The sequence below is a fragment of the Phalacrocorax carbo genome, chromosome 4, assembly GCF_963921805.1.
Source record: "Phalacrocorax carbo chromosome 4, bPhaCar2.1, whole genome shotgun sequence".
NCBI lineage: Eukaryota > Metazoa > Chordata > Aves > Suliformes > Phalacrocoracidae > Phalacrocorax > Phalacrocorax carbo.
This window is the reverse complement of record NC_087516.1, coordinates 27086101-27109310: the sequence shown is the minus strand read 5'-3', so window position 1 is coordinate 27109310 and position 23210 is coordinate 27086101. Positions and strand designations below refer to the sequence as shown.

Below are 23210 nucleotides of genomic sequence, written 5' to 3'. Positions count from 1 at the left end.
ACAAAGATTTATGTTAAATTTAGACCAAAACTGCTGGGTTTTGCATTGCCTCATGCAAGAGGCAAGCAGGTTCTCCAGGACTAATTATGCTGATGAACTGCTATATACCTTGACAACCTCACCATAGTATTAGAAAACTGTGCTTTCTGAAGCGCTGCCATGTGAACTTTGAAGGGGCAGGAGCAGCAGAGTTTATCCACTTGTTTCCCCATTCCACCTTCTTCATGAGGCGATAAAATAAGTAGCTGCTTTCACAGAAAATGATTTTATGCAGTCTCCGTGAAAAGGAGAGCACAGAAACAGTTTAACTGCTTTGCTCTCACGGTCAAGCTAGCTCTTTGGTGGGCATATATTCCTGCTAAGGAACCCTTAAGCAAGGAAGAAAATACAAAATAAGCTCTAGTTTCTTCCTCTGCTCTGGTAGAGCTTGCTCTTTGGACTTTAATACTTTGTTCTTATGTTCTGAAATGAAGCTGGCATGTAAAGACTTCCTTCAGTTTGGAGGGCCATTTGTAGAAGCCACAGTATACATGAAAAAAGTCTTGCTACGGAGAACTTAGAAGCCATTCACCATAAGAGGGCCCAGCTGGAGAGAGACCAGTAAGGACCAGCTATCAGTTAACACCCCATTGCTCCTGCCTAGCTACAGCACAGATGTTTATAGGCTTGTCAACAGGGTAAGTTTTAAATAGACATGAAGGAGGGCTTTGCTGCTCTGTGCACAGAGATCCTTCCTTGCAAAATGGTCATCACAGGAGACAATGGAAAGGTGAGGGAGTAAATATGGACAGACTCTTCTCTGCTAACTGTTGGACTTTGGGGGAATAATGGCATAGATCAGTGATTTCTTTGAGAAGCTATCTGGGATATAGATGGTGATTAGTCATTTCAGGTTTCTCCACAGGTACTGCATAAACAAAAACATATGTAAAAATAAGCTCAGAGGTAAGCCATTCCATGGGAGCTTTTCACTTATTTCACTGTTATTGAAAACTGAACCAGCAAGTGCCAAAAATGATTTATCAAACTGAAACACAGTTTAAGAAAACAAAGTTCTTCCCATCTCATCCTCCCTGCTTCAGTCCTTATTTCACCATTTACTTATTTTCAGTACTCTACATCTTGAGTAAACAGCTTGGACACCTCAAGAAGTGGCACTCCAACTTAGTATATGCCATCAGTCCTAAACTGAGGGCAAACTCCTCCCACTGACTTCTTGTATACATGTATCCAGAGGTCTGTTCTCTATCTGAGGGTGATTAAGGGGCCATCTCTGAGGTGCTGGGCATCCTCAGCTCTGACAGACATGCGGGGAGGTGAAGGCAGTTAGCGCCTCGTGCAATCGGCTCCCAGGCAGAGGAGAAACAGCCCAGCTCCACAAGTGGTTTCACCCCTTCTAACTGCTTTTCAGATTAAAAGATTCCCTCCCTTTCCTCACTGCCATCACCCACTCAACACAGTACCTCTCTTAGGGTTTATTTCCAAATGCAAGTGTGAGCAGACACTGAGCCCCAGGTCTTCTGGGACTGTGTGCTGGATTATCTACTAGAGAGGCAGGTCATGAAAGATCTCAGAAACGAAAAACCCAGGAAAACACCGGCAGGCCGCATCATCCATTTCAGTGTCTCTGTTTAGACTAAGATATTTCTCTATTTATGTTAGGGAGGAAAACCAAATGTTTGAATGATCAGGACAGATGCCCTGGCTGCAGAGTTAAACAAACACACTCCTTTCCTTCTGGTCTGGAGCAAGTCAACACATTGTCACCAGAGCTGAGAATCATTGACAGACTGGTGTTTCAGGGGAAAATAATTCTACAGCTGCATATGCTAGGGAATGATTCCTACTGAGGAAAATCACATCCTTCCACATCAAGTGAACAAGATCTAGACAAGACGTTTAGTGGTGGTAGTGGTGGCTGGTGAGGGGTAGAAGCATCTTTGAGTTAGTTTCTCCCCAGATACGTGAACTTAATGTGACGGCAATACACACATAAATCTTGGTCCTCTGAGGAAAAAAGTGGCATGGATCAGAAAAAAACAAAGATCCACAATTCACTGATGTCTAAAATGTAAACTCTAGGGGAAGACCAACTGAGGTATAGGAGAAATGGGAATTACCAGTTTCACGTTTCAACTAGGAAACATGGGGGTTTCCACAAGAGCTGGGACAGACTTCAAGAAATTACAGGCATCACAACATGCATTTCACTATCTATACAAAGCTGACTTATTTTTAAAAGAAGTAAACAACCTGACTATACATGGTAGCAATGCTGCTGGGACATCAGCAGTGCTGCAGGGACCTCTGCACACCACTAGCAAAGTATTGGATAGCAATGGCAGACACAAGGGGACCCAGACTCTAGAGGCTGGGGGTGCCCCTGCCAGTAGGCTTCATGGTGCTTACAACAAGGCTACAATATGACTCGGGGAAGCTCCAGCTTTGGTACAGGCACTGTGAGAAGCAGATTTCTTCAAACTTGGCTTATTCTGTCTCTAACACATCCCGGTCCTTTGCTTTCTCCATCACTGGTTCGGTATCTTACTCCCATCCTCCACACCCACCCAGTCCAATGATACACACCTCAGGTTTCATATCCCAGTTTTAGTCTCTTCTCCTATCCCCTTCCCCACAAATCTTATAGCTAGCTCCTAGTTCCAGGCACCCCTACTTTCATCCAAGCTCTCTTACTTCTTTTATCCCCACAATCCTTGCACAGTTCTTGCAACCCAATGCAGTCACTCCCCCTCTCTCACCAGCAATCCCCAGTTAAACCACTGCCCCAGTACCAATCTGTTCCCCTAAACCTGCATGGACAGCCTATACCCCCTCTTTATGCCTGTGAAGCAGCTTTCCCCATTCATCCCTGGTAAGAAGCATGTTTAGGACAGAGAGTATCTCTGGGCAAGCTGGCTTTTGACTCTGAAGAAGTAGGGACTCTCCATGCTGAATACATGCACACTGCAGTGTTTCAAAGGCTTGTGACTTGGCTGAGTGGGACAGACTTGTTTGCGTATGGCAAAAATCAGACCCCTGACACAAAAGCCAGTTCAGATCTTGCTCAACAACAACAAAAAAGTCGGGGCCTCCACGCTGCCGCTTCCCTTTTGTTTAAAAACAAAAAAACACGACAACATACTCTTTCCTAACCTCTTTCTCAGAAAACGCTTTGCTTTTTTCTTAGAGGCCCCCCCCTTCCCTGTCTTTCCCCAAACAAATTTAGCCTGAGGAAAAATCACCAGTACAAATATTCCAGTCTGAACAGGTCAAGTTTCTAAGAAGGTTGGTAAACAAGAAGAGACTACTAGACTGGGCAGCACAAAGCACAAAGCTGAGTTCTATAACATCAGAATGCTGCAATCATTTTCTACTTATTTGCATTAAACATTTATACGTTCAGATTATTTACTTGGGATCTCTTTGCCTCCTGATTGACTCTAGGGTGTGTGACATATCCTACCTTAAAGTTCTTTAAAACTTCCTGTGTATTTTTGGGTTGTGAGTAAGGCTTGGGTGTCAGCATAGGCACAGCCTTGGAGACAATGCTTTTGCTGGGAGATGTGCGGCCTGTCGAACTGCTGGGCTCTAGTTCAGTGGTGGGAACAATAGTTGCTTCAATGGTGGCAGTGAATTTTGGAGCAGGAAGCGACTGTTGCCTTAAATATCTCAGAGGATTTGGGTCTTTCAGTGGGGAATTTGGCTCCACTGAATGGCTTCTTTCCAGAATTTTTGGCATCTGCAAACGCTCAAGGACAGCTTCACTGATAGTGAATCTTTCAATGTACTGCTGGAGGATGCTCTCAGCTTCCTCCTGTGACTTTGCATTCTTGTATGCCTCATGAAGCTCCCGCTCTCTTCTCTCTCTGCAAAGGAGACAACGCAAGAGAAACCATTGCATTAAAATTAATGCTAGAAATCACTCCTATTTCCTCTGCTCCATCAACATCCTTCCCCCTTCCTTACACCAGGCCTGGAGGCAAGGCTGCCAACAGTTAACTATCACCTATGGAGCACACAGCATTTTCAGACATGCCACTGCACTTCAGTAAGACAACGTACTTCTCTTCCACAATTTCTCGGTAGGTTTTGATGCTTTTCCTGCGCTCGTTAGTTCCGTCTCCAGACAATAACCTTTCCATTTTTTTTCTCTCAGCTTCTTTTTTTATTAAATCCTGTGAAGCGCTCCTTCGACGACTCTTCCACCGAGCCAGATCCTGTGAGAGAAGGAAGACACCTTAATGCAGAGTTGCAAAGAGCTAAAAACCAGCCAGAGAAACCAATGAACCCCGTCAGCTGCTTTGCAATGGTTGGTCTTGGCTGTGGACCAGGCTCCCATTACCTGCAGGCAGTGATATCTATTTTAAAGAAAAAAGGAGATGATAACATGAAACGAAGATGTTGCCTGACTGATTTTCTCCTAACAGCAGTAAGGATTTCATAGGTCTACTGGTGTATTTTCTTTCTGGCTTTGTATTGTTCCAGAAGCATGCCAGGTAATAACACCATGAAATTTGGCATACAAGGACCAGTCAGGGCACTCATTTTCACTTGGGCCAACATTAGGGACAAAACCTGATTCCCCAGGAAGAAGAACTAGAAAATTATGTTTGGTGAAGAATTTTAATAATCAGATTTGTGGGAGGCAGGAACTCACTGGAGGAAGGGACATTGTTTCACCATGAACTACAGCCACACTGATAGTTTTCCCTGGAGACCTGATAGGATGGGGCAAGTATGGGACTATCAGCCAACTACATGCAAGCATGGTTGACCCATGCTTTCTTTTTTGACAGAAAAATCCAGTGCAGCATCCAAACTTAAATTCGTATTCATGGGCATCCTCCAGTATTTTGGACCCAGATCTGAGCAATACAGGTTAGGAACTAAGTGGCTCACAACCGGTGAGACATGACAGAGCAAAAAGCCTATGGTTTGTATCCAGCTATACAGATATGTCCCTGTTGAAGTAGCGATCTTACTCCTTTTGGAATCTGCTTGCCCAAAATTGTCCAGAAGATCTACTAACGCTGGTCCTTCACCTTTCTTGCAACACCAACCCGACACTATACCAGAGAGTCACAGGAGATACCTGTTACAGGCACCTACGTCTTACATCCTGCTTGTGTTATAAAATCCCAAGTTGTGGAGGGTAGAGAGACAAGATCTTTTTCAGGTAAAAGTATTACAGTAAAGAAGTTTCCTAAGCTATAAAATGTCTTTGCAGCCAACTAGTAAAGTAGAAAAATTTTACATGTAAAAAATAACCTCTGCAGAACTTTGCAAAGAAAAATAACTTCCTAGGAAACTGTAGGGGCACATTTGTCATTAACTTTACAACATCAGGAGATTAGTATAGAGATTACATTTCATGCACTCTAACAAATTCTGGTTTTAATAAAAAGCAAAGATTCTGTACACATACTCAGTTCAAAGGCTATTTCATTAATTACATGGTTTTCCAAATATTTTAATTACATTTTTATTGGTAAACAGCAGAAGGTACTGCAAGCATAACTTATTTTATTAAAACCAGGAACAAACCTGTCACTTTTAATTTAGCTTAAAACCACAAATTATTGACGTTACACTCAAGGGAATGCTCATTAAAGTATTTCTTCACATGACCTACATATATCAGTCTATAATCCCTTTCTTGAAACATAGGCCTTTCATTTTCCTCAGTTACTAATTATTCTCACTGAAGTACCAAAGCATTTCTTTATTCAGCTACTCCCACTGTTGCTTATTGTTTGGAAATTAGTTTTTCATTAGCAAATTTCATAACACAAGCCCTTCTCCTCTTTTTGTAATTAAAAATCAGACATGTTTATCTTTTCCAGCTCTGATGCTTTAGAATAACATTAATAAAAAAAAGCCATGAAACTGTTAATTGTTGGCAAATTTACAGCACAGGCATATAAAAAAATAACTGACCATGAATGTGGTCGTCTCCCTTCGAATGCCAAAGACATTCCGGTAATGGCTTTTTTAGTGGCTCTTCAGAACTTTTAGTTCAGTGTAGAAGGTGCTGAGGGCCTGGAAAACTTATACACTTTAGCTCAGAGGATTTTCCATTCAACAGCAAAGAGTTCTCAAACCTCTTGAATGCTTTTGGACCCATTCTTATCTCTCCTGGGAAATTATGGCTTCCCACACATACAGACCTCTCAGCTGAAATTCTTCATTGTTCTACTAAGAAAAGTTATTTCTTAGTTGCATATACTGTTCATTTGGACTTTTCCTTGAATCTTCTACCAAAAACCTCTCTGAGGTGTTTCATAATAGCTGTCCTCATAATGGGAAATTACTGTACTAGCTGCTTAAAAAGATGTGGTTTTCAGGTTTGTATATATATTTTTTTTAAATTACAAAAAAATGCCCTAAACTCCTCATTTAAAATCAGTCTTTAGCAATGAACAGGATTGATGCCAAAACTCCTGATACTAACTTACCTGCAAATCATGCTTTTCTGTCTTTGCTAATTTGCTGAAGATAATGCCAAATGCCAGGACAGCTTAAAAAAAAAATTGAGGAAAGAGGGTTTGGAAAGGACTTGTACGCCAAGCGGGGTGTACCTAACTTGGAGGGTAATTTGTTTGATTGGACAAAATGGAAAATGTTAGCATTTTCTGTATCCATGCAAATTTACTAAAGCCAAGTCCAACCTATTTATTTACTGTCCTGCTTAATCTTGTATTTTGTCACTTTAGGCATTTACCAATTATAAAAGTTAGAGAAATCAGCAGTTAGAAGCTGTTCTGCTTCCATTTTTACCTAATCACAGTTTAATTGCGTTTTTTTTTTAAAAGCAAAGTACATGGTGCACAGGCAGAGTCACCGCAAGACCTTGTATTGTGTAATTTACATCAAATGATGAACTTCTATGCTTTTAGCTACAATCCATTGGGGGGAAAAAAAAAGATAAAAGCCCCTGATTATTTTAGTGCCCGAGAACAACTGTAGATTTAGCAGGCTGCACTTTTTTGCCTAGCTAGCTGGCCTCCATGCCAGCACGGCAGACAATGGTGCAGACTCACATCTTGCCATCTGGTCTCATCTTCCTTCAGCTGGTTGTGTACGTTCTGCAGTTTCTCATGGCGAGCTTTGCTATGAGGCTGAGTCACAGCTTCTTCTTCACATCTCATGTCAAACATGCTCATACTCCTAAACAAGGGGGAAATAAGTGCAGCATTATTTAGAGGCTTATACTCCTTCAGCCTGTTAGAGCTAAAGCCACATGAGGGTGCTACAGCAGAATCAGACACCTGCACCATTACGAAGCTCCCAAAAGCAGCAGTCCCCTAGAAGGACCAGTTAGCATCCCTATGGCTCCCACACAGTAACTCAAGCGTGATACTCCTCAACTTTCTCTTGTTTTTGTTAGTTAACTGCCACTTTGCCTCTCACTAAGAAGCATTACTAATGTTACACCTCCATCAACAGCTCTTATTAAAATCATTCTATTCAGAATAGAGGTCAGAACATTTTAATTTCCGACTATTTGTTTCCTAGTGAGTTTTCAGGACCCCTCCAATTAACACCACAGATACAAGTTTCCATTTCAGTGTAAAACAAGAGAGGCTTGAGAAGTACATTTGGGGCACAGCAGGGCTGGCTAAATGCTATTGCTACAAAACCGGAGAGAGTGTGCCCAGAGAAGTACATGCAGCACAAACAGCATGGTACTTCCCCCTCTCCCCTCCCTGCCTTGGAGAAACTCAATGCTATCAGCACCAACTTACTAATGCAGCTAACCTAACAAGGAAAAGCTGACGTTCAGGACAAAACAGTTTGTTTCTACACGTTCTATTTCTGTTCACTGACCTTTGGAGAGTTAAAGGAAAAAAAGGTCATGGTTTGATATTATACATCCATTCATATTATATAAAGATTTTCACATGAAGATAACATACTTACTACTCCCCCTCCTACTACCTATTATTAGTAAAACATGACCTCAGCTGTACCATCAAAAGCAAAGGAAAAAAAAAAAGAAGAGCCATGCAGTTCCACATGAAGTGATTCCACAGCAGTCTTCAAATGATCACCTGTAGCTTTAGGTGAGCCGATGAGCCAACTAGCAGAAGCACCCAATGAAGATAAAATCGTAGGTAACTGTGTCCACAGTAATCAAAGCGAACAGACACGGAAAGCTGTGCATATATATATATTTAGCCAACATTTGTATTCAGACAAGCAAAGATGGGAATGAACCGCACTCAAGGGAAAAGTGAAATATCTGGACAGTGGATGGAAAAGAACATGCACAGATCCCATCCTATTAATAGGCATTTACGCAGAAATGAAGGAAAGAACACACATCCTATTGCCTTTAAGCATGAACAGTGAGGTTAGCATATTACCGTGCCTCACCCCTTAAACAGAGTTCCAAGGGGTACACTAATCTGGGTTTCTCTGTGAGTAGTTTAAGGGTTACATTGCTCAGGATTGGATTGGAGCACTCCTAAATAACACATGGCAAGTTCTGTTGTTTTTAAAACTAAGGGTACATCACCTCTTACGGAACATTTAAATATCAGTAATATTTTGCAGACTGATGAGGTAGGCTGGGAGATGCGTAACTTGCAATGAAGTTACCGTTAAAGGGTTTATTATGGTTTAAGAGCTTTTGAAACTCACAGTAAGAAAAACTTCTAGTGTTAAGTATTTGCCATGTTGTGCCTACTGGGTCAAACTGGTTATGTAGCTCCTTCCTTGTACCCTTCCCTCATGTCTGAGAAGTTTTCATTCACATACAGTAGGAGAATACAGAAGACCTGAAATGGTGGTAAGTAAATGGTGGTAGAGTGCCCAGGTACTCACCCTCTGGCATGTAGGATGGGAAAATAAAAATACTTTCTACCCAGGGTCCCCTGATGTCCTAATGAAAGGCTAATTTATTCCCTGCATTCACTTGGGTCTCTCAGGGAGCACAGAGACAGCAAACCCAAAAGCTTTACAGCTACTAACCATGCAATAAAAAAGGTACTCTGGAAAAGGCTTCAGCCCAGGCCAGGAATCAAACTATACACTAAAACCCCACATGCACCTTCTACTCTAGTTGTCATCTCTTGCTGCTGGGCCTTCATTGCCATGGATAAGCAACCAGGTAGGTTCAAACGCCAACTCTGCACAAATACATCTTCCCAAGAGAGCGATCTGAAGGAGTCGCATCTCAAAGCACTGTGCTCTGCTCTGACCAACATGCAGTAACCATTAAGGAGAACCACCTACTTTCATGAATACATGGACAAGGCCAAGTGAAAGGTCTACGTTGACTTCTCTGCCTCACGAGTTCATCCTTAGAAAAGAATCAGAGGCCAAAACTCTGAGCTTCTGCCAAAAGACACTGAGTCCCACATAATTTTGTCCTATTTCTTATATAAACTACAAATGGCTCCAGTCTATCACTAGCACCTGTATGAAAAGAACTACTCCTTCCTTCAACCAGCAGGCACGCAAAATGCAAGTAGATGGAGAGGCATAACTGTACTGAATTCATGTTAAGGAATTTTCTGCTGTTAGCAAAACTCTGGGGATTGTATCCAAACTCTGTCCGGAAGCAAGAGGCCTTTCTGCTGACCAGTGTACCTGACTTGCTGTGCTAACAAAGGTCTGGGAAAAAGCACTGTTCAGGCCAACAGTGTATTTTGGAGGGCTAGGTCTTCAGGATTAGTTACGCTACTTTATTCTCGCAAATTACAGTTCTTGTCAGTGATACCATGCAGGACTTCTTTTTTTTTTTTTTAAAAGGTCTGTCAAGTGTTGAACAAAAAATGTCCCCAAGGACCTGAGTGTTCAAGACTATTTAGTTTGAAAGTGAGAAATAAGGTAAAAACCTTCCTTTTAGAATCATAGAATCATTAAGGTTGGAAAAGACCTCTAGGATCATCAAGTCCAACTGTCAGCCCAACACCACCATGTCTCCTAAACCATGCCCTGAAGTGCCACGTCAACACATCTTTTAAATACTTCCAGGGATGGTGACTCTACCACCTTTCTGGGCAGCCTGTTCCAATGCCTGAGCACTCTTTCAGTGGCCGAGTACCCAATCTCAACCTCCCCTGATGCAGCTTGAAGCTGTTTCCTCTCATTCTATCGCTAGTGACCTGGGAGAAGAGACCAACACCCACCTCACTACAACCTCCTTTCCGGTAGTTGTAGAGAGCGATAAAGTCTCCCCTCAGACTCCTCCAGGCTAAACAACCCCAGTTCCCTCAACCTGTCCTCACAGGACTTGCCCTCCAGACCCTTCACCAGCTTCGTTGACCTCCTCTGGACACGCTCCAGCACCTCGATGTCCTTGTTGTAGTGAGGGGCCCAAAGCTGCACACAGTACTCAAGGCGCGGCCTCACCAGTGCCGAGTACAGGGGCACTATCACCTCCCTGCTCCTGCTGGCCACACTATTCCTGATACATGCCAGGATGCCATTGGCCTTCTTGGCTGCCTGAGCACACTGCTGGCTCATGTTCAGCCACCTGTCAACCAACACACCCAGGTCCTTCTCCTCCAGGCAGCTCTCCAGCCACTCCTCCCCAAGCCTGTAGCGCTGCATGGAGTTGTTGTGACCCAAGTGCAGGACCCGGCACTTGGCCTTGTTAAACCTCATACAGTTGGCCTCAGCCCATCGATCCAGCCTGTCCCGGTCCCTCTGCAGAGCCTTCCTACCCTCAAGCAGATATGTTAACAATCCCTATACAAGGTATTTATTATGTGGCTGCATTACAATTTTACAGGCATACTAAGACTTTAGAGACCCCACCAAAACATAAAAAGCAACAGGCTGGCTAAAGAATTGGGCTCTAGTAAACAAATACTTAAAAATCTCAGCTCCCTATTATTTGCTTGTCAGGCTTCAAGTAAAATGAGTAAGTCTAAACTCACACTGGACTGTGACACTACTACCAGAATTCAGCCCCATCTCTTTGGGAGATGGGAATGGGGCTGATCATCAGCAACACACTAAGTACTGCCTTTTCTGGAACTTGTGACAGATCAGGACTGATGACAATATCTAGCATTCATTAACCAGTGAAGGGAACTTTTCCAGTCTAACAAAGGAGTTCCTAGTTTTGCTGCTGGAATAAACAGCACCTAGTCTAAGACTGAATTCAAGTTACATAGTTCTAAATGGAGACTTGACAAACATTTTGGAAGCATTTTAAATGTCAACTCAATATTTTTTTTCCTACTTGAGAGCCAAATTTTATTAGATTCTTTGTAAGCGCTTTATCTTCAGAAGGAAAACCATAATCTTACGTTTGTAAGAACTTAAAAGACAGTTGAGGAAAACAGTTGCTCTGAAACTGTGGCACATCTGGAAAGGATGACAACAAGGCTTGAACATTTATTGTTTTGCCTTTTAAAACAAAATCAGAATCAATATGGAATAAAAATACAATTCATTCATTTTTGCTGCTCTCACGTCACACAACCAAATGCATTGCAATGCCTCTTTGAAGGCATCTCCATGTACCTTCTCTCATGTTTGCATTTAATACAGACAGGCAGAAATGTGGGAAAACGAACAAATTAACCAGATAGGTAGGCTTTCTGAAATGGCAGGAAAGTCACCGTTGCTAAGTATAATACTCTGGTGTTGTTATGCTCTTTTTATCTCATGTCTTTATTTGATTGAACAGATTTCTGCTGCTTGAAAATGATCACATTTGCTCTGCAGTCAGAGGACACAGGCTCTGCTCAGCATAAAGGTATTACAGGTCTTGTAAAGAATATTCAGTCCATGATTCTATAGCCTTTAGCATTAGAGGAAAGGGTGAAAAATTATATATGAGTCTCTGTATATACTTGTTATAAGAAAACCTCCATGCTGTTTCTATTTTGTAATTTAATCTGGGAGACAGAGGAAGTCATGTGCATTTCTGTGAACAAAAGGTAGTTCTGTTCTGTGGGTAGTTCCCAACTATTTCTTTGCTTCTAAACGCCTGCACTTTGTAAGAATAGCTAATACTTTCACAGAGCTTTCTAAATGATGTTGCATACTGTTCTGAACTACAGTTCACAGGCATATACACACAATTAAAATATGTTTGACTGCAATAAATGTCACAGTCCTACTCCTTCTGCCAAAAGTAAAGCATCAAGGTGAAGAGCTTAAAAAAAATAATGAAGTTTAGTACATTATTAAATTAAACCCAACCTAGAAGGGACTCAAGAGAAAGTTTTCAAAAGACAATAAAGGAACAGTTGAAGACTTATTTTCCTGATTATTATTCTGAAGATCACAACGGATTTTATTTTACTTTGGGATTTCTTTTTTCTTCCTGTACAGGTCATACTTCATTTTCTTCCTCAACACCCAGCTCAGATTCAACCCAACTCTCTTTACCTGATTAGAGGCAATGGAAATTCAGAAGAAAATGGGAAAAAAGAAGGGAAAACAGGGAAAAAAAAGAAGGGAAAACAGGGAAAAAAAAGAAGGGAAAACAGGGAAAAAAAAGAAGGGAAAACAGGGAAAAAAAAGAAGGGAAAACAGGGAAAAAAAGAAGGGAAAACAGGGAAAAAAAGAAGGGAAAACAGGGGAAAAAAGAAGGGAAAAAGGGGAACAATAATTTAAGCAACAGCTGGACATTAGTGTTACACTCAGTTTTTATGGACTTTTTAATAAGAATTATTTTTAGCTGCAATGTAAGCCACAGAGCATTCCATTTTTCAGTGTTTCTCTGAAAAATTTATTTGCTGGAACACTGCAAAATAATAATGAGGCATCAACTGCATTTTAAATTAGTAGAAAGATGGGAAAGCATGCAGTGTAAGTTGTTTAAAAAAGGATCTTGTGAACACAAGACAACTTACTCTGCGTCATCAGACACAGCAGTTCTGGGGCCGAATCTACAAGACCAAATATAATATTAGAGGTTGATAAAGACATTAAGTAGTAATTGCAACTGGACCCATGCAATGTGGGTAACTGTCACTTGACCATCCAACCTGTACTAGTAAAGCTGACCAAAAAAGAATCATACTGTTCAGGGATTATGTATTCAGCAAATAAGACTTACCTAATTGTCTAGAGGTCAAACTATGTAAGAATACCACCCATCCCTCCCTGACCCCCATGCTAATGCTTCCATTATAAAAATCTGTTGAAGTATACCTAAAATTGGGGTAGAAAATAGTTAAATGAAAATAGACAATATGTTAACATTTACATTAAGTGTCACACATGCGATGAATGGAGACAAAACTTAACAGTTACATTCCACAGCAGTGCTCAGAATCACCATTACTGAAGCACAGAAGAGACAAATATTATAGGCAGAAAGTGAGCCACAGGATTTCCTTTTTTTTTGTTGTTGGGTTTTTTAAGGGGGTGTGTGTAGCTGAAAAAAGGTACTGGTAATACACAAGTCAGTGTCATTCACTAAAGTGACAGTCTTGTTTAGAGCCATGCAAACCACATACTGTATCCGGGATTTATCATAAAAGAACATCAAGTACAAAAGCCAACACTGCAATGTTTTCTAATCACGGAGAAGCAAGATACACATCTCTAAAAGAGCAGAGCCCAGGTGAACCTCTACTATTCATAATCCTTTTTGGCAGTTCAACATATATACTATAACAAAATATTCCCTTTCAATCAGCTTTCATTTCAATATTTCAAATATTTCAAATGAAAATACATTACACAACTATTCTGTTTGTTTCTAAAAAGTGCATTACCAACATAGAGCATTTCAGTCTGGACTGAAAATATACCAGGCAATGAACAATCTGAATTCTGAAGTGTGCGCACAGGAGCGTAACAAGCTGTGTGATTCACACCATAGAGAGCTCACGTTTGCAGATGCTCATCCTTGGATGACAATGTTTCTGTTTTGTTTTCCCCAGGAACCTCCTGAAGCTTAGATGTTTGACCAAGGTGGACTTCATTGGGGCTACCTTCACCCACTGGGGCAGTACAAACAGTCTCATCTTGTCCTGCAGGAGGGGGACTGCAATTTTCCTGCCCTTGCTGCTGTTCTTGAGGTGGTTGTATTACAGGTTTTCCAGAGCTACCAATGCAGGGTTGTGGACATTTTTCAGGCCTGAGTGAGCCAAAGGCAGCAGTGCAAAGAGACGTATTAAGCATCGTTTAAAAAAATCACATATATAGATAATGAAAAGCAAAACTGTAAGTTAACACCCATCCTCCCCCCCAAACCCAAACAGCTGATAGGTAAAAAGCTAAGTGAGGCAGGTGCACAAAATATAATTTTAATAGAGAGTCAAATGCTTGTACTTCCATTCCTTTAAGTCAGAAACACAAACTGTCTTGGATACTGCCAAAGATTAAAGTGTTAAGTACATATTTTAACTAACCTATTCAACTTAAGGTCTTCTCAACACCAAATCACTGTTCAATTCTATGGTAGATAACAGTTGTTCTTTCCTGTCTTGAGCTGTACACTATTTTTTCCATCTGTGTATGCACAGGCACATGCATATCCTTCTCCTAATGTACTTTGAAGAGGCTGATGAATAAGAACCTTTCCATTCCCACTTGCATGTGGCTCAACCAGCCAATGGTAACTGTTCAAAGGCTAAACCACCAACTTCCCCACGTAGCCTCATACATCTGAAGAAAGGTGCTTAGAAAGACACCAAGCATTATCAGGAGAGATCTTGGATGTCTAGAAGTCACTAGCACCAGCTAAGCCATAGACAACCATCTAACCTACCATATCCAGCACCTCTATTTCTAGCTGATAATGTTCATAATTATTAGCTTGTATTTAACCAGAAACCTCTGCAAATGTAACACAATCTTGCTATGCATATCCATTTCCACACGCTGTTAGAATTTTGCATCTGGTAGAGCACTGCTCCGAGTCTTTACAGGGCTCCCCCAATAGGGCTAGAAACACTGCACTGCCTTCTTCTGAGCAGAAAGAGCCGGCACAGAATCAAGGACAAGTACAGAAGAAACTGCTGTTGGGCCAACAGCAACTCTTCCAGATCAAGAGATCTTGACAAACAGCCCACAGGGCCAGTTTGCAAGGGAAAGAGAGAAGCACAACTTTCTTACCTCGTAGTTTTCTTCTCAAGTTCTCTAGCTGTACCCTGCTTATTCTGCTGCTTTGAAAATGGCATGGGAAGAAACTGCTTAACACTGGGCCCAGGCTGTTTTAGGAATGCTCCAGTTCTTCTGGCCAACATGTCATCTCTTTGCAGGTCTGGAAATTTCACTTTGCTTTCTGTTCCACCACTCTGCTGCTGAGGGATTTCAAGCTGTTCATGGCTTTCTTCTCGTGTGACAGTACTGCTCAGAGAGACAAGTGACACTGTTCCATGATAATGCTCACTTGTGCAGCCCAAAGGCAATCGGCTGCTGAGGTAACGTGCAGTACTGTTACTCAAAACACAGTTGCAGAATGACGGACAACTAGGCGTCTCTAGCTACAGTGCAGGGAGTGAGTGCAAGAGGAAACTATGTTGAGTGCCACACTTATGTAGGTGATACGTTAGAAGTTGGAGATTGCATAAAAATGTATATGAGGAATTATTGACTTGGAAGCTGCATAAAAGTCTGGACAAAGCACCATGGATTGCAAAAGAAATCCCCCCAAAAGATGAAAGACTGTTTTCATGCTGAACAGCAATTAACAACTGAAGTACTTAAATATTATTAAAGAAAACAGACTGTTTTATGTTCATAGGATACATTCTTGTACGTAATTTCATAAAACAGAACACATGCCGTGATGAATGAGTAAAATGCATCTTTAAAGGCTGTGTGAAGAATGGAACAACATTGCTGACTGATCCAAGCTAACACCACACACAAACCAGGCATGAGGCTCAGGTTTCTGTTCTCTGACCTTTCTGCTTCCTGTGGAGTCTTCAAATCCTTCTCAGGAGCTACTGCCTCCCCTTTCCGCTGCTGCAGCAGATGAGGAGCTACTGACAGCGGAGGACAATGTATGGGAACAGGGCTAGTGGTACGCCTCTGAAAAGTTCCCAACCTTCTAACCAACATATCATCTCTCTCAATGTCTGGTAAATGCCCCACGCAGTCTTCCTCGGTGCTTTCTTGCTGTTCGTTCAAACCGCGCAGGGTTTGTTTCTCAGAGATGTTGCCAAAAGCTGGGACAGGTGACAGCATTCTCCTGCAGGAGTCATCTGTACCTGACTTGGCTACCTCGCTAGCAATGCAACTGAGAGGAGGGTTGAGATAGACAAAACATTCTTAGGTCAAATGAAGGCAAGAAGAGGAGTCCTCCAACTCAGTTTGCAAATGTTTTATAAACACACAAACTTAACTAAATGAATTGCTTGCTAAAAGCATTCATTAAAAATTCTTGCTACAGCCACAGACTAAGCAATTAAAGAAAAGCCAAATAAATGTAAGCTCTGTTAATATGCTAGCTTCCCAGAGCTGTAATTGTCCTCCAGATAAATGCCAGAAACACAGAGCACCAATACACCTTGGCTTCAGCATTACATCTTCAAAAAGAAAGTAAATCCATTAGGTTTGAAGAAAGCATTTTTTGAACATCAGTAAGGCCAGCAAGCTGAAGGACAAATTCCTGCTGTGCTGAAAGCAGGCAGAGCAAAGCCACTGGAATTCAAGCAGAAAAAGCTTGAACAACAGCTCAGACTGAGATACCAGTGATTTCACCGCTCATCAGAAATTCTGAAGCAAGCTCACAGAAGACCTTTGCGCAGTGTTGTTTTGCGTAACCCTAAACATGTTAAGATACTGTGAAGGCATCAGATGATTTCTGAACAAGGCCGTGCACATAAACAGCTCTTAGGTCTTTGCTGCAGGCCGCCCCCATGCAGATCAGCATCTGGCAAGAACAGGTCTCATTTCCAGCTCAGCAGCACTTCCTAAGCCACACCAAATACCTGGACTCATTCTGTGGCTTAGATACTTCATCGCTGTGTTCAGCGAACCGAAGACTGCCAACAATGGTTGAAGGAGAGCTTTCAACACCAGAGTGACCCTCCACACTGTCCTTCTTGCTTTCCTCTTCTGTTCTGCTCTTGGATGAAGCTCTGCCAATAACGAGCTTGTCCCATTTCTGTTGATCAATCTCAGTTACTGGCCCAAAATGCACAAACTTCTGCTTGGGGCTACCAGCCTTTTTGTTTGCTCTGGCTTTGCGGACAGCAAAATCGTCGTGGGCTGCTGCTTTCACTGTGTTTTCAGCTGGAGGCAGAGTGTCACTGGGACGTTTGAAATCTTCTTCACTAGTATGAATGAGGAATAGAAGAATCCCCCCCAAATGAGACCCCAGAATAAAGCAAATTAAATGCTCCTAAGGTTTTGGAGGGTTTTTATTTTAAAATTCAAGGACAAAGGTACAAACAGCTGTGGTATACTAAGGCCCAAATGACAGATAAAATCCAAAGATACCACAGACTTGCTGGGGAGCACATCCATGGAAGCACTTCCTTAGAGGAAGGAACGTAGCATTATGGCCCATTCCAGACTCAGTTCTTCACCCTAACAAAGCTATAATTCCCTTATCTGCTCATGCAGTCCTGCGCCATGCATTACATGGGACTGTGCAAGCACCAGCACACCCACCTTGTCATGGGGACGTTCCAGTGGCACAAGAGCACCAGGAAGGGCAATTCACTTATCCTAAATCAAGGGGACTGAATCTTGATTTTAGTTAGTCACCTCAAAAGTAACAGAGAGTTCTAATATCTTTGAGATGAGAGAATGACTGACTTTTGATGGTTTGTATTAGGCTAAAATTATACACAGTAACCACATTGTTAGAAGAATGCCTGAACAGATGGCCACGTTTAATTGGAAAATGGCATGCGTGTAAACACGAAGGCTAGGAGTTGTTATCCTTTCCTACTGGAGTCACAAATCACGTATATATGTTACAGCCCACCTCCATAGGGGAATAGCTTAGAATAACTACCTTATACCGCCTCCCTTTGCAGAGGCTTAGTTTACAATAAGAGCATGTCTACACCATACAACAAGGCTTCTGAAACTCCTGCTGCAGTGACAAACAGTGCTGGTGTATTTATTAAACACAGACGTATGGTCTCATGCAGATATATTAGCTCAGGTCTCAAAAGCAGTATAGCCACATTAATGCAAAGAGATGTTGATCCTCAGTTAATACCCCCAAGGTATAATGCCCCAAGTCCTGAAGAGAGCATCATTAGCAGCAGCAGCACAGTGCTACTGAGTTAGTGGTGCCACATGGACCTTTGCACTATTCAACTTAGAGTGGCTTCAAAGCGGGTTGATCCATGAGACAAGGGGGACCTTTCTAATATGACATTAAGAGTTTCCACTGGGGGAGTGACCATGAAACTACTATAGTAGTTCTAAATGATCGACACACTTTCATTTCATGATAGCTAGACAGCATCCCTGTACAGATTCTGGATGACTCCTGAAAATTTAAACAGGTGAGGACAGGCTGTCATCAAGGCATTCTTCAAGTTTAAAACCACAAGCACACACAGTGGATCGTGACACACTGAACATGCTCCCGAGGGTGCCAATCCTGTCCACAGGCAGAAACCATACCTGGGCTCCCCTGACCGTTTCAATCTTTTCCAGGTTTCCAGATCTGCTTTTGTTATAGAAGCATTCACAAAACTCACATCTTCTTGTAGCTGAGGAAGGGTACTTTGAGATTTCCGTTTAGCCAAATCATCTTTCTCAGTATCACGCACTTTCACCTGCTGTTCCTCCTCTGACTCAGACTTCTCAGCTTGCGGAAGTGGATTCTCTTTGCTTGTCACTATTTGCCTTGCTGATGCCATGTGCACCCGTCGTCTTCTAATTTAATGCACATTCAAGTTCAGCAGGAAAAGATATTTTGAGGGAGCAATAATAAATTAGTGTCAATAGAAGAGGTTCAGAGTGCAAGAAGATAAAACTGAATTTATAAGCAGAATAACTTTACGTTAATTTTAGGAAGTATATACGGAATTCATTTGAAGTTGAAACCTCTCATCTATGCTTCCCTGCTCATGCACTATTGAGACCACTTCATCACGACTTCTGCTCCTAGCTTAAGCAAGAAAAATCTTTAAGTTAGTACTGTATTCAGCGTTTCTGCAATAAGCTTTCTCGTAAATAGGTACAAATATCTTTTTCATATTATTAGCAAAGCGAATTCAAGTTTTGCTTGCAAACATACTACAGAATTTCTTTGATCTTAGAGTAAATAGCAATAGAATATTAAAATTTGGTTATGTGCTCTTCAGAAGCCCTGCCAAACTAGTCATTAGAAAATGTTTATGTAATCCAATTACCAGCAGCTGAAAGGCACATTTTGCATTACTGAAAAGAGCTACCAGATATTAAGAGAAGTTTTCTGAATGTATCAGTTAGTACAGTTAAGGTCCACTGATATGTGTATATAGTGTTTTTATCTAGGATCGTTTCTCTTTGGACAAATAAAACAAATATACTTGTTTCCTGAAGATGATGTGTGCCTAGCAGATATGTGTGTTTGTCAACTTCTTAAAGATCTGTATCACTGGACTGAAGACAAAAGATTTTCTAGGCTGAAGTCTTGTAAGCCATGCTCCATTTCCAAAAACAGTGCTATGTAAGAAACATTACGACCATGTTCAACACAATTCAGTGCAGTATAGCAGGTATATATATTCAGTGCATTAACTAGAGACTAAGTCCATGTTTTCTGCAGGGCAGAATGGCATTAGATTAAAAAAGATGCATCCAAAAATGTGCGTTGAAAATGCTCGGCAAAAGAGCGGAGATGCAAAATATATCTTCTAAGTTTATTCTCCACTACTCATGCTCATGAGCTGTCTCATGAGCTTAGATAACGAAAGTGTCTAGTCTTTGTGTTATTTACACTCATAGTCAGTTAAAGCTCCTGGCCCTTATACTCTAACAAAAAATTACAGCAAGTAATCTACGTCTCTTTTCTGATCAGTTTATGATAAAGCATTTGCATTTACTTTGTAAGTTTTTTGTAGCCAAGACAGCTTTAATCCTACACAGCAATAAGCCATGTGAAATTATGCATTATAATAGAAAGAAAAAAGACCATGAATGCACACCTTGCATGTTCCTGCTTTTCCACCTGCACTGGCTTTTTAATGTCTTCCAGTTTACCTTTATCTTTACTCGTATAGGGTCCAATTAAAAAGGAGTTAAATGAAACTATTTGTTTGGGTTGATTCATTCTGGCTCTCCGGGTGGCAAAGTCATCCTTTTCTAAATCAGGCACTCTGCTGACTGCTTCGTCTTCCGAACCAGAATCCTTCCCTTGGTAATGTATCATGAAGGGGTTGTCCTTGCGAAGGATGATGTCTGGAGTGCTTCCGTTGTCTTCACATGTTGGCTTTTTACTGGCACAGGGCAAAATTAAAGAAAGCTCTTGATGCACCAGGGGAGGAGAAGGGAGTGGCAGCACTCATCTCCAGGTCATAAAACAAGCACAGTTAATCAAATATGCTCCAGGCTGCTGTTAGATTGGGCAAAGCCTTGTTATAAATAAAACTTACCATATACAGGTAACAAATCCACAAGGACTTCACACAGAAAATCAGTAGTGTTGAATCTTTACTCATTTTAGCTATAGCTAGAAGAAACAGTAAGAACTAGTTGAACCTACTAGATGCAGTGAAGGTAGTACTGTAAATGGCAGTATTAAACCTCTTGAACACTTCAAAGAAAGAGATTTGGTGCAAATATTTGATTCTTGGCTAACACTGCTGAATCCTGAACTACCAGATATTTGGCACTTTTTTTTCTTAATGGCTCTGGGGTTTTTTAAGACCCAAGTAATCACTGAGGGTGCTTGCCCTAATATTCTTAACTGCTTTTCTTCTCAGACACATGCATGCTTGATGCTTTCCCTAACTAACCTTCCCCTTCCCACAGAATAAGCCCTTGTGCCAATGACACTGGCATACTGGAACACACTCCCACCTGCCTTGGTCAGAAATGAGACTCAATACCAAACGCAGCCTTGTTGTTACTGAAGGTTATGACAATGAAGACCCTTGACAGCTGGCGCCCAGAAGGATTAAGCTTATTTTAACTAGTAACGGTCAGTACTCTTAAGCAAACTGGAAAGACAGATGGCAAGAGCTATGTGACTCTCCCATTTAAATATCAAATTGTCTTTATTGATATTTTAGAAAGTTGGATATCAAGTAGTAGACTGTTCCATGCGGTACTTCTGTAGGCTGCAAACATCTTGCATCACCTCTTTCACATAGCACACCTTGCTACACAAAGGGAAAAAGAGGATATCACAAAGGATTGAACAGAGTGACATTAAGAAAGCAAATCTGAACCGCTAAGGGGGTGCTTCGAGTTTCTCTTCTATTTAAGAAAACACTAGTGCTATAATTAGCTGTTTTTCTAAAACACTTCAAAGCCCCACAAGCCCACCGTACACACCACTTATATTACAGCCCCAGCTGCTCTTTGAAAGCACTGCTCAACAAAGTTGCCAGCGAAAGTTACAGGGAAGCCATAAGCCATCCTGGACAGGTCAGCCTGGCTCAGGCCTCAGAGGACAGCGGAGCAATGTGAAACTTCCAGCCTTCGCCTTATTACGCTGCAAGGCACAGGACCCCCCATTAGTGATGTGGGGAGCATACTTGCAAATTAGTCAAAGGCAACTCTTTCCTTAGATCTCTCTGAAGGACCAAGAACTCATTTAAGGCAATAGACATCACTGGCTGTCCCTCTCCCTCATGAGCATCCCTGTTCACAGCAGCATCACAAACAGCTGGAACAGATGGCTCTGAGCTGCCGTATGCTTTGCCGTGCTCCGTGTTTCTAACCCTCCAACACAAGTGTAGTCCTATCCCTTAGCTTCCACCCATAACAATGATTTCTACTCTTTCTTCCCTAAAATAATGTGGTAAGAAGTTTACTAAGGATGTTGACTCTTGTATGTACCAAAATCAACAGGCCTACAAGGTCACCTTCAGGTTCAAAGTTCACTGCTGAACAGGGATATTTCATCACTCAATTCTAAATCACAGGTTGTCAATACACTAGTGTGATTTGCCCAAATGTAACTGGATTTTTAAACCTGCAATACATTAAGTTCAAGAAGATCACCAGGGAAAGAGTCTGATTTTCCACCTATGGTTTCCTAAGACATCTTTTGCTTCCCCAGTCCAAGAATTTGAAACTGTAGAGAAAATATTCTGCTCTAAAGTAGACACACGGTGCCTAACATTTTAGGCACAAAGGAAGTTATCTAAAAACCATATACACTGGAACTTGTTCTCCCAAAAAAGCCAGGGTACATATGATTAGCTTAATTTTTTTAATCAGACTTTACTACTGGTACCATTACCCTTTTTTGAAATCTGATCATTTGGAAATAACTTTCAGGACCCTGGACTTAAAGGGCTTGTATAAAATCACATAATATTCCATTAAATCTCCCTTATATTTACTTCTTAAACAAAAATCAGTAAGATGAGTATTTATTCAGCTGGTTACGTTGGAGGAATTGTTTCATGCTTTTAGTTTTTAAGAGCTATGTATAATGAAGTGATTGTTCAGTAAAAACTACTGAATTTTTCAGTCTCATGGCTGCCAATGCTATTGAAGCTTGAGAGCATCAAATGTAGCGCTTCTGAGAAGGGTGTTTTTGGCAACAAAAAATATGGAGTTATAATATTAAAAAGAATAATTGAGTCATTGTAATGAATAACTGAAGAACTTACAACTTTTAGTATGTAACTAGACTTCAGCCATCAGTTGCTAGGTTAAAAATATTTTCCATTCATTTACATGTTCTTTTTAATGGAATCAGAGATTAGCTGTGACAATTTGGGGTCTCCTGAATCAGTTCGTGAGGTCTCAAAAGTACCTTTCAACGTCAGTTCACCACAGAGATAGCAAAGAATGTAGATTTGAAGCTTGCAATGGATCGGAATTCCCTGCAGATTTGCAAATGGCTCTTGCACATCCAGCCCCAGCCCTTCCAGAAACAACACATGGGTCCATGCTGCTATGGCAGAAGCTTCCAAAGTGTCAGACCGTGGGTGTTTGCACTTGGTGAAGCAGGGTCTCATACAGGTTTGTGGATCCTTCTATTACATTTCAGAACAATGGAAGGGTTTTGCATACATATGCACTGTCAAGAGTCCATGTCCCTTTTGCAATGAACATGCCAAGAATTCTTCATTTTATCATATTTCTCTCTTACCCCCCTGTACTCCACCATTTATTACAACAGACTGAATTCTCCTCCTCTTTTTAGGGAG

General features: G+C 41.4%; 1 protein-coding gene across 1 annotated transcript in view; it reads right to left on the bottom strand.

Annotated features, from left to right (window-relative positions):
* LIMCH1 (LIM and calponin homology domains 1) overlaps positions 1-23210 on the bottom strand; it is a 184351-nt gene that overhangs the window by 34828 nt on the left and 126313 nt on the right. The window contains exons 10-19 of the mRNA XM_064449349.1: positions 20028-20318; positions 18517-18771; positions 16860-17204; positions 15830-16153; positions 15037-15270; positions 13808-14056; positions 12822-12857; positions 7041-7167; positions 4063-4217; positions 3464-3866 (exon numbers count right to left, since the gene is read on the bottom strand). Of these exons, the coding sequence (XP_064305419.1) occupies positions 3464-3866; positions 4063-4217; positions 7041-7167; positions 12822-12857; positions 13808-14056; positions 15037-15270; positions 15830-16153; positions 16860-17204; positions 18517-18771; positions 20028-20318 (2419 nt within the window). The remainder of the gene's footprint in view (positions 1-3463; positions 3867-4062; positions 4218-7040; positions 7168-12821; positions 12858-13807; positions 14057-15036; positions 15271-15829; positions 16154-16859; positions 17205-18516; positions 18772-20027; positions 20319-23210) is intronic.